At 42.4% G+C, this 12510-nt stretch overlaps 1 protein-coding gene across 1 annotated transcript; it reads left to right on the forward strand.

Annotated features, from left to right (window-relative positions):
• Nucleotides 1-1946: 1946 nt before the first annotated feature.
• Nucleotides 1947-2981, forward strand: LOC125998772 (melanoma-associated antigen B4-like). Its single transcript, XM_049766839.1, has one exon. It carries the CDS (start codon nucleotides 1947-1949, stop codon nucleotides 2979-2981), a length of 1035 nt encoding a protein of 344 aa, XP_049622796.1.
• The last annotated feature ends 9529 nt before the right edge of the window (nucleotides 2982-12510 follow it).

A 12510-nucleotide genomic window follows, 5' to 3' on the forward strand; every position in this document is an offset into this window, starting at 1 on the left:
TTAGCAGTTCTCACCATTCTATTTTTATATAAACAATTTTATGATACCTCAATGACTTTGAATAAATACTATTTTAAGTTACTACCTGTCTCAGAAGTAAACTTTAATAAGTGACCAATGACCTACTCCTCTCAGGTTTATAGATACTGTCTTATGAAAGAAAAGAAACCATTTGCTAAGTCAATGCCAGAATATTTTAAACTTTAAATTGAAAATAATATTAACATTTATATATAAGAAATTCTTGAGAAACACAATATCTTCATTGACAAAAAGTATGTAAGAGGAAAGCTATGAGGCAAGATCTTCAAGGGGAACAGGTCTGCAGCTTACAGTGGAGGCAAATGACAGGATTGATTTGATGTAAGGTTTTAAGCTCTACCCGTGCTCTTCCTTTTCTCCAGAAAATTAATTTGTATTTCTTTACTAAGGGAGTCTAAACACTTGTGCCAGATCCACAGGGAAATTCAATAAGGACACTGAACTTGTGTTGGCTGAGACAGTAAAATTCCAGATACTATGCAGATTACAACCCGAAATGGTGATGGGGACAAGGACTGGCATTCATTAAAGATTCACTTTAGAGCCTTTATCAGCAATAAACTGGGCTATCGAGCAACACCACAATTAGGTACAGACAGAAATCCAACCCAGAAACAATAGAAAACGGCAGCTATGCCAGCAGAAAGTTCGCAGAAAGTGCCAGGCTAGGGAGTACCTCATATAACCATGGTATTGGAATAAACTCCAGCACAGGCCCCTCACTTAATTCAATTTGAGGCCGCATAAGCTCAAATGCCAATAGGCATTACTATCGAGATCCAGATTGATTCTGAGGTGACTCTGAAGGCTCTCTGCACTCAAAGCCAAATAGACTCAAGCGGGCAGAATATTGATACCTATAGATGTGCTGGCCAAATTTCCCAGGGAGTGACCTCATGAAGCCTTCTCCATACTAGGATAATAGCCCCTCAAAAAATAAAAGACTGGCAATAATAAGGCAGATGAGGCTATAGTTTCCTCATTATTTCCTAATAGGTCTCAGGGAGATGTAGACACTGGTGACTAGACAAGCCATCTCAAATGAGAGGAGAGGAGACAAAGGCATCTTGAGATACTTTCAGGAATTGAGGGGGTAACTCAGTGGATTGAGAAAGCACCCAAATAACTAGAGGAGAGAGGACAAAACAGAAAATGGCCTGGGTCCTGGCTTCTATATCCAGTGTAGGGATATCCAAACCTGCACTGGTTGTCAGACTGAGGCTGATAAAGGGTTTCTTTGTCTACTCTTGTTATCAAAGTTAAGAAAACATAGAGCGGGCCGGGAAGGTGGCGCTGGAGATAAGGTGTCTGCCTTGTAAGCGCTACCAAAGACCCCGGCGTCCCATATGGTCCCCCCAAGCCAGGGGCGATTTCTGAGCACATAGCCAGGAGTAACCCCTGAGCGTCAAACGGGTGTGGCCCAAAAACCAAAAAAAAAAAAAAAAAAAAAGAAAAAGAAAACATAGAGCTTTGTTGTAAAGTTGAATTCATCAATAAGCAAATGGAGTGAGTTCCAGGACTTGCATGAAAGTATTGTGATGTTCCTGTACGTTGTCAAAAATTAAGATCAGGCCCTGATTTCCACTGAGAGTTTCATACTGCACTTACACACCATCCCAGACATTCTGATTATCCCAGCAATAGCCAGGCAGGAAAGTCTATCTATGGCCCAAGACTCACTATAACTTCCTCTATAAGATTCTCAGGGAATAGGTTCACTAGGACACTTGGAGACTTGTGAGAAGCTAGAAAGTTGTCTCAGGGAGACCACTAGGTGAACTGGGGAAAAACAAGGAGGAAAGACCCTGTGCATGGTACTCACCCTGTCTCTTGCTTCTTTCAGGTGCCAGTCTCATCTACTGCCATCCCCAGCCTAGTGTCCTCTACTCCACATCATTATCATCATGCCTCGTGGTCAGAAGAGTAAGCTCCGGGCCCGAGAGAAGCGTCAGCAGGCCCGGGCTGAGATTCAGAATATCATAGGTGCAGTGGACAATGCTGCTGAGGATGACCAGCCATCATCCACCCCGGCTGCATTCAAGGACACAGATTCTAGCTGTCCTATTGTTGGTGTGTCCGAGCAGCTTGAGGAAGACAAGGGAGCCTGCTTTATTGATCTAGATATTCCAAGTGCAAGGGCTATTGTCAGTGCTAATAGGCAGGAGGAGGATCAACCAAGAACCTCCCAGGCAGCTCTCTGTATGGCGAGCAATCGCAAGGATCCCCTAATCAGGAAGACATGTATGGTGGTGCAGTTTCTGCTAGAGAAGTATAAAATGAAGGAACCTATTACCAGGAATGCATTGCTGAAGATTGTCAGCAAGAAGTACAAAGATAACTTCCCTGAAATCTTAAGGAGAGTCTCTGAGCGCATGGAGCTGGTGTTTGGCCTGGAGTTAAGAGAAATGGAGCCCAGTGGCCACTACTATACTCTTGTTAGCAAGCTTGGCTTCATGAGTGATGAAGGGCATATGAGTGGTGATGAGGGCTTGCCTAAGATGGGGCTTCTGATGACACTCTTAGGTGTGATCTTTATGAAGGGAAACCGAGCAACTGAAGAGGAGATCTGGGATTTTCTAAGTATGCTGGGGATCTATGCTGGGAGGAGGCACTTAATCTTTGGGGAGCCCCGAAAGCTTATCACCCAGGATTTTGTTCGAGAAAAGTATCTCGAATACCAGTTAGTTCCCCACAGTGATCCCCCCTTCTATGAGTTCTCTTGGGGTCCAAGAGCCCATGCTGAGACCACAAAGATGAAAGTGTTAGATATTCTGGCTAAGATCAATGATACAACCCCTGCTTCCTTCCCTGATTTATATGAGGAGGCTTTGAGAGATGAGGAAGAGAGAGCTAGAGCCAGAGCTATAAACAGGGCTGCCTCTGCAGCCAAGGCCAGTGAGCATTCCAAGGTCAAGTCCAAGAGCCCTTCCAATAAGTAGGTCATGGGCAGAAGTTTGGCTTCTGTTAACAGCATACAGTCACCTAAATACATAGAGATATGGCAATGGAGGGGAAAAACCTTCTTCTGATGTTCTTTATCCTATCGCACTAGTAAATTGATCATTGAATTTGCTCCCCTCAGTTTGCCCTCTAATGGCAATCTTTGTTTTTATTCACAATGCAAGGATGTTGTCTTTTTATCTGTTTATGGTGGAGGTTTTTAATTTGTATAACAAAGTTTAAAACTTGTGATCAAAACATTTTGTGGCAAAACAAGGCAACTGGATATTTAGAAGGGACTTTTCATCATATGGGAGGATATCACGCAAGGGGAAAGAGATCAGAAAACAGTGGCTTGAATGTGATGGATAGTTTTGGGATTGCTTTATTCATTTTGCTTTTTCTGTCATGATAAATCAAATGTACTTGTATTTACTTATTCTGTTCCAACTGTAGAAACACTTAAATCACAATAAATATGATTTTCAGTTCATTTCTCCTTTAATTCCTCTCACTGTTCTTTGGAAGTTTCCAGTCACAATGGGAATATCACAAGAAGATATTGAGTTTGCAAGTATTACACAGAGCCCCACCTTTGTGAGCAGCAAAGAAAACCTTGGCATACCTGAGAAGACATACCCTATTTCTCTATGGGCTCACAGAGGCTAAGGTGTTGGGTGAAAGGATCTTAGCTGGTGAATTGCAGCAGGGGGGCTCCAGGCATTTCCAGAGGAAAAGGTGAATTCTTTCATAAAGAAGGATGTCACTGTTCCTCTCATGCTATTTGTACCACAAAATTCCTTATTTTAGGTCTCTGGAGACCATGAATAGATAAAATCAAAAAAAAGATACTCATCCCTTCTAGGGTTTTCAGAGTGAAACCAGTCTTAGAAAGATGGGTAGACCTAAGCAGAGTTGAGGGAAGAATTCCAGCCCTTGACCAAGGGCTGTACCAAGCCTATACCAAGGACTGAGCACCAAGGCCATCCAAAAAAGCCAAAGTCTGTACTTTTCCCCCAGAAAGCATCCTTAAAGATATATGGAAAGCAGGCTGATGCTCCCCAAAACTCACATCATATTGATAAGAAATGTAAGCCTTGAGTTGAAGATTTTACCACTCCCAATGAGAGTGGAGGATACTAGAGCCTTGCAAAACCCAATATAGACCCTTATGAAGGGCAGCAGCATCCAGACAGACCAGATTAGAAATCCAAAATCACTCTACAAGGATACAAAATGTAGGACTCTCACACCAGTCTCAGACTGAGTCCTACGAAGGCTTCTGATGTCAACCTGTGGTCAGAAAAGGGAAGGTGTTGCCACTAGTCAGCATAAGGGTCATAAGTGTGCTTTATGTGGCCCCAACCTAGAAAATGACCAGCCTGTGCTACCATTTATTCTCCTATTGGGTCACAGAGGCTGCAATGACTGCAGTGACTGGAGGCTGCAATAGTGTTAAGCCTGGTAACATTCCTACTGACTTAGGTTACAGAGTTCCAATGGACAGGCTGGCTCAGAGCAAAAAAGCTTATCAGTCAAAGTATAGGTCTACAGGCTGAAAGATTTGGTGCTGAAGAATCTCATTGTCTCTCCACTATCCTTTCCCAAGGGCTTTTACACCCTGCTATACCACCCAAATGCTTGCTGCCTCCTCTCTCAAAGTCATCATGTCTCAGTGTGGAGGATAAGCAACTCAGCAACACTGGCAAATACCACCAGTCCTCAAGGCATGATAAGTCTCAGAACACTGTAGCAAGGAAGTAACAGGCTATTTTATTCAACTTAGATTGAGGTCACTCCTTAGAGCTTATGGGTTAAGTGGCACTGTTTCAAGAGTATAGACGGCACTGTCTTTTACCTTAACTGCTTTTGGCATTGCTGCTGGAGACTGGAAATTCTGATGAAGAGGGTAACAATCCAGATGAAGAGCCAGCATGCTGTTCCTAGGATGCAAGTTGTACTGACAAGTCACTCAAGGGTACTCTTTAACTATGAAGGCTGGATTGCTGGAGCAGTTCCTGCTGTACAAACAGAAAATGAAGCAATGAATCAGCAAGGATGACATGCTGGGGTTATCAGCCCAGACTGCAAATACCACACTTTACAGAGAACTCAGAAGAGCCTCTGGAAGCATCAATTTGGTATTCTCTGTAAAAGTGAAGTAAACTGTTCCAATCAATCTCTTCTATAATATTGTCACCATATAGAAACTCCTCTGCAACATGAGGGTGCATTACAGCAAGGCTCTGCAAGACAAGTCTCCTGATGAGTCTACCAGGAATGATATTAATGAAGGGCAACCACACCAAAAAAGAAGACATCTGGAAATTCCTCAGTGTGGTGCATATTCATGTTGGGAAGAAACAACACCACATCTACAGGGAGTCCAGGAAGCCCAGAGTCAAAAACTTAGTAAACATCAAGTACCTGGAGTACTGCCAGATGCCCAATATTTGTGTTGGACATTATGAATTCCTCTAGGAAACCAAAGCTTATAAAAAACCAGTAAGATTAACATTCTGGAATTTTTGGCTAATTGCTGACTATCTGAGAAAGTTCTAAAATAACTCTAAGAAAGTACAGAGTAAAAGATCAAAACATAGGGTCGGCCATTGAGACTCCAATGGCAAAGTCAGTGTTGATTTCTTAGGCATATCACACAGTTCCTTACATACCTACAGAAATCTGAGGCTTTTTATTATGCAGATAAGAAAATATGACACCACAATAGGGTAAGTCAATGCAGACTTGAAAGAATCTCAGGGACACTTGTGAAATAAGGGAATGAAATATAATGAATCGTGATCACCCTTACATTCCCTTGCTCCTTACAGCCTTGCTTTTCTCCACTTTTATTTATTAAGGTAATGATACACTTAGTTTATTCAAGAAAGTAATAGAGATTAGGTATTAACCAGGCTTTATGGAAAACAACATGAAGATCTACAAAAAAGTAGTAAAAAACTATGATATGATCCAGCAATACCAATTCTTGGTATCTATCCCCAAAACACAAAAGTGTTAATTTTAAAGGATATATGAAAATATATTTATGTTCATCACCATACTTAGTACAACATATAAAATATATGGAAACAACCCAAACATCCAATTATAGATAGATGGATCAAAAAGATGTGGTATATCTGTACAATGGAATAATATGCATCTCTAAAAAAGAACAAAATCATATAATTTGCAGCAACGTGGATGGAACTGGAAGATATCATGATACACATAGAGTTAAAGATATAGAAATGGAATAATCTTTCTCATATGTGAGACATAAAGAAAATAGCAAGGTAGCAACAAAAGTGCAAAAGCAACATAATGGTAGAATTAATCACCACAATTCAGTGGAAGTGTGCTTAATACGGAGGGATTGCATGGCTAGTGAGTATGGTATTAGAATTATGTGCATGAAAAACAAACATTAATATCAATGTAAACTATAGAATTTATTAAATTTTTTAAAGACAATTATTCTCTGAGTAGCAGGTGAGTACCTGCTCTTTAGATGGCTTTGTGTTAGTAATAGGGAACCTAAGATAAGACACTCCTTCTGCCTGTAAGATTTAAGAAGTTGGGAACTGCAATCATATGAGAAGAATGGGTAAGGTGGAAAATATTCCTGATGAGAATAGTAAAGTGTGAATGCCCTGAAAACAGGTCATTAAATTTCAAGCCAATCCCTGTGAAGAATGTCAAACTAAATTGGGAGGGGGGAGAGAGGCAGAGGCTGTGAGACTACAAGACAGAGTCAAGACACTTTGGTTGTTATCTCATTGTTAAGACAAACCTTTGTATGAATAACTGCACTGTTGTAATATCGGATTATGTAATCTGTAGAAATTTGAGGAAGAATTTTAAAGTCCTTCCATCTAACAGTATAAATATTCCCCAAAGACAACAGTAGGTAAATAGGCGAGCATTTCTCTGGTCTTTGTTGTACATCAGACTGTAATAAAGCCTTGCTTTCTTTCCTGTATACTGCTGGGAAAGCACTATATCCTGTAGAGTCAACAACACTAAAAGCAGGAGATCCAAACCACAACAATCAAATATAAAAAGGTGCAAATCAATGAAGCAGAATGGGAGGATTTTCACTGGTCGAAGAACTGCTGGCCCATAGCAATTCTAATATAAATAAATTTGTAAATCATGGTGTCTCAATAGAAATAATACAAATTTAACTGGAAAAAAGAAAGTGATTTGGTGCTCTGAAGATCTGAGAAAAGGACTATCTAAAGACTTCACTATCCATAAGACTGCCATAGCCAACAGGGTTCCTGTGTTCACTTAAAACGTGAAAGCTGGCCCTGTTTATTCTCGTTATTCCTTAGTGTAATTCCCTGCCTATATTACACCGTGAGGACAAACCTGGAGCTAGACAATTTGGTGAACTTTTTTAAATTATCTGATTCAAGACTATATATATATAACTCCAATCACACTTTGAATTATTCATTTATTTTTCTGGCCATACCCAGGAATGTTCAAGGGTTACTCCTTGTTCTGCACTCAGGAATTACCCCTGGCCATACTGGATGTCTGAGATGGAACCTGGGTTGGTCAAATGCAATGAAAGTTCCCTACCACTACACCAGCCCCTGAAATCATATTTTGAGTTACTTCAGGGAAGAAATAAAGTTTAATTTGGATGAGGATGAGGGTAGAAATCAGCTCTAAGAGGGAGGATTCACTGATGCCTTTACTCTTATTGTAGTGTATGAGAACATAGTCCACAAACTAAGTTGCTCAGTGCACATTATCTAAGGGAGTTTCTGATAAACTAGAGGGGTATTCTCTCATTGGAAACAAACACAAAACCTAGAGTGTTGGCAAGTTTCTTGTTTTGAAGTAGGAGAACTTAAATGACTGCATTGAAATGGCTTTATAATTACATTATACTGTGTATCATTTGGAACATTCTTTAGAGTGCAAGGTCAAAGAACAATGAATGAAAATAGGTGTTTAAATCTGAAGAATAACTGTAAAAAGTAAAAGGATAGGACTATGAAAAAATTCTTAGAAGCTCTATTCTACTTAGAAGTTCTGATTAAGCATAAAATTTAGAAACAATTAAACAATAATGCTATAATGGAGCCAAGTGATAGCACAGTTGGGGGAGGGCATTTGCCTTGCATGTGGCTGACTCGGGCTCAGTGTTTTGCATTCCATTATGGTCTGATGAGCCTTCCAGGAGAAACCTTTTGCTTTGTTTTGTTTTGGGGCCATACCTGGTGACGCTCAGGGGTTACTCCTGGCTATACGCTCAGAAATTGCTCCTGGCTTGAGGAACCATATGGGACACCAGGGGATCAAACTGCAGTCCATCCTAGGCTAGCTCGGGCAAGGCAGATGCCTTACTGCTTGTGCCACCACTCCGACCCCTCCAGAAGAAACTTCTGAGTGGAAAAGGCAGGAAATAATACATGAGCACCACTGAGTGTAGCCCCAAAACGATGTAAATAAATATAAAATGCTATAATGCACTATTGAAAAAAAGCTATTTATAGTTAATAGACAAAATAAAATACTATTTTGTCTCCAAATATTTTTCTCCTAACTTAGAATTATTTTAATTATATTGAAACAAATATAATAAAAGTAAATGCATTCTAAAAATATACCCACAAGAGTAATACTGAGTATAAACAATGTTTAACTCTTATATGTTAGTGATAAAATATTCATCAGCTATAGATGCTTTACATCTTCTTTAAGAGACACAGAGATATTAGACTACTGCTATGACATCTTCAGATATTTTCACATATTTTACCATCCCCAACCTGATACAAAGCTTGTGTGTTTATAATCACTTTCCCTTCACTATTTGGGAACATCTCAGACCATTAAATACAAGTTGTTTTCTGCCCAGAGGTGTAGACAGAAATACACAGCCTAAAGAATAAGAACACCAAACAAAGGATATTTCTTTTGTAGTGTGGGTTCACAGAACCCGAGGTTTTATATATGAAAGGATTCATATATGCTCTATCATTGAGTCATATGCCTTGAAACAATGCTGAAATAAAGGGGAATTAGGGGAAAATAAAAATAAGTCTACATTACCTGGAAATAAAAGTTTCCTTAGATAGTGATGCTATTCTGAACTACAGCAGCTGTCTTGCACAAGTGGAGCCCTAGTAACCATTATTGGCATCATAAAAATAAATAACTTATATATCACCAATCATATTAATTAACCTCCAGATTTGGATCTCACCATATTATCTGACTCACAATATTTTCTAGTATATAACAGTTTTTTATCCCTCTCTTTTTTTTTTTACAGGGAGTAGGGATAACATTTATAAAGTAAGGAATTCAGCAGCTGGAGAGGGGCACCAGTCCTACAGTCTGTGATGCTTCCAAAACAAGTTAGGAAATAGAGACACAAGACTCCAGACATGAACATGTAAGGCATGCAACTTATGCTCTAGCTCTCTGGCCTCTGTAATAAGAACTACTTTCTGGATCTAGAGTAGTAGTACACTAGATAGGGCATTTGTCTAGTACGTAGTCAACCTGGGTTCAATGCCTGGTATCCCATAGGGTAGGGTCCTACCCTAGAGTACCGCCAAGAGTGATTCTTGTGAGTAGAGTCAGGAATAAGCCTGAGCACTGTCAGGTGTGGCCCAAAAGTCAAAATAAACAAAACAAAAACTTAACAAAAACAAATACTACTTTATTTGGTAGGGGAGTATGGGTCACTTCACATGCTTCTCCGATTTTACCAAGAGCTGTGCTCAGGGATAATTCATGATGGTGCTCTGAGGCCAGACAGTGCCAGGAATTGGACCCTAATGTATCACATTCAGGAAAGCAACTATAAAAGTATTTTGTGTTGGGGCCGGAGCAATAGCACAGCGGTAGGGCGCTTGCCTTGCACGTGGCTGATCCAGGATGGACCTTGGTTCGATCCCAGGCATCCCATATGGTCCCCCAAGCCAGGAGCGATTTCTGAGCGCATAGCCAGGAGTAACCCCTGAACATCATAGGGTGTGGCCCAAAAACAGCAAAAAAAAAGTATTTTGTGGGCCCATACCTGGGTAATTATTTGGATGTTGGTTGCTGGCATCCGGTGGCAGTGGAGGGTGAACAAGGTTACATTATGTGGTGCTCAAAAAACCATGCAGTGCCAGGGAACAAACTCGGGATGCATGCATATCAGCATGCAATGTAGCCATTTGACAGAGGGCTGTGGCCTCTGTGTGAAGTTAACTTTTGGGTCCCAGAATTCCCCAAAGCAGACAGTGTGGGAAGAAACAAAGAAGCCTGGTATGTGTACTGTGTTCGCCACTCTTGCAGCAAGATCCTGTCATTTTGCTCTGTATCTCCATGTTATACTACTTCCGGTTCCAGGCACTATCTTTCTGGACAGTTGCTGGGGGCGGAGCGTGAACTCAGCATAAATTGATGTCCTGGAAGTGGGATACACAGAGTTCCCAGATTAAAGCCAGAGCCCACCGGAGGACCGGATGAGGTAGCATGGTTGAGACCAGCAACCAATCATATGGGGCGCCCTGCGCTGCTCACCATTAGGTGAACTTAATCCCCCAGTTCTGCCTCCTGAGTGAGAACCTGTTGGATAGGTTGGAGTCCAGACCCCCAAAGAGCCTGAGAATCCCGTGTGAAGCCGTAAAGGTAAGGACCCAATGGGGGTTGGTTAAACACTAATTGTTGCATCTCGAGGTTTTTGCAAGACCCTGAGACCCACTGCCCACCCACCAAACTTTGCCAGGTTCTCTATCCTGGGCAAGGGGCTGGCAACCAAGCTGGGGAGATATGGGGGAACGTGGTTTAGTTGACGGGGGTGAAGGGCCTCCCCCAATTTCTGGAAGTTGCCAAGAGCCAAGCTTGGGAGCATGGGAACTTGGTTGATGGGTATGAGGGGCCTCACCCCATTTCTGCCAGGAAACCTGAGGTTTCCTGAACCTGAAGTTCATTCTCTGTAGGGAAATGGACACGGGTGGTAGGGTTGGAGTGGCAGGGGTCTCTTGTTCAACTCTGGCACAGCCAGCCCTGTTGAATGATCATTGTCCTAAGGATATGGGTACAGGAGGAACCAGTGGAATGAGGATGCCACAGCAGAACAGATATGGTGCACGTACAGCCATACCCTGCTTTAGAGGGGACTGGGTAGCGTAGTTCTGGATTTATAGGGATAGATGTTACCCAGGGCAGGGTAGCCTCATCCCTGGCCATTCAGAGGACATTATACTTGTGCCCAATACCCTTGTATCACCAGGGGTGAGTGGAATAGTGGGAAAGTTCACCTCCCAGTTAGGAGCCTTTGAAGTGGTCCCAGGATTTAGACTGAATAAACAAATCAGAGTAGGGTAAAAGGATGGAAGGGTGTTAAAGATAAAAATGGGGATTAGGATGGGGAAATCGTGGCAGGGGTTGGGGTCAACCTTGAGATTAGGATAGATGGAAATTTGGAAGGAAAATGATAAGTTCGGGTAAGATAGAATGTGGGGGAAGGTGGCAGGGGTTTGAGGATACATTAAAGTTGAAGGTATTGGGGAAGGTTTATGGAGTGGGGCAGATGGGGTTTGAGAAGATAGTGGGGGTGGGTAGATTTAAGAAAGTGGAGGGTTGGGTATCACCTTAAGATGGGGTAGATGGAGTGGGGGAAGATGTTAGAGGCTGATTAAGATAGCAGGAAGGGGAGAGACAGCTGGGTTGGGGTGGATGGGGAAGCTGGTGGGGGCTGGAAGAGAAGGAACAGCTTAGGCTGGTGGGGAAGATGAGAAATTGGTGGTAGGAATTGGGGAAAGCACAGGGTTGGGAAACTTGGGGAAGGGTGGCTGAGGTTGGATGGGGGAGAATGAAAGGGGTGGGTAAGACAGGATTGGCAGGTGGGTAAGGGAGTATGGCTGGTACTGTGCGTTCAGATGGTGGGGGTAGAATATACTATAGAACCCCAGGGAATGGTGGCAGGGATGGGGGAGTTATTGGGGCTGGGCAGGTTGGGGAGGATGGCGAGGTTGAGGAGAAGGCATGGTTGGGGGACTTGAGGGAAGGGGGCAGAGGTTGGCAGGGTGGGGGTGTTGGGATCCAGAAGACAGTTGGGTTGCAGTGTGTGGAGAAAGGTGGTGGAGTTAGGTGTCACCTCAAGACTAGAGTATGTGGCTTAGTGGGGGAGATGATAGAAGTTGGAGAAGACATCAAGGTGGGGAGATAACAGAGTTGGGGTGGTTGGTAAGGTAGTGGGAACTGGGGAAACATGGTGGGGTTGAGGGTGGGAGGATAGTGTGTGAAGGTGAAGGCAAGGTTGGGGAACTTAAGGGAGAGTGAAAATGTTGTGTCAGGTTGGATGGGGAGTATGGCAGAGCTTTGATTTGGGGAGATGATGGGACTGGCAATGGGTTAATGACTATGGTGGAGGCTGGGGAGTTATATTGTGGGAAGTTGAGTAGATAGCAGGTTTGGAAGAGATGTTGGTGGGGTAAATGGAGATGGTAGGGTGGGAAAAATGGCATGGTAAGGTGTAAAAAATTTGATGGTGCATGTGAA

The sequence above is a fragment of the Suncus etruscus genome, chromosome X, assembly GCF_024139225.1.
Source record: "Suncus etruscus isolate mSunEtr1 chromosome X, mSunEtr1.pri.cur, whole genome shotgun sequence".
NCBI classification, from domain to species: Eukaryota; Metazoa; Chordata; class Mammalia; order Eulipotyphla; family Soricidae; genus Suncus; species Suncus etruscus.

Bases quoted from the DNA above. Each gene is read 5' to 3' on its own strand.
- LOC125998772 (XM_049766839.1), top strand. From the start codon at position 1,947: ATGCCTCGTGGTCAGAAGAGTAAGCTCCGGGCCCGAGAGAAGCGTCAG.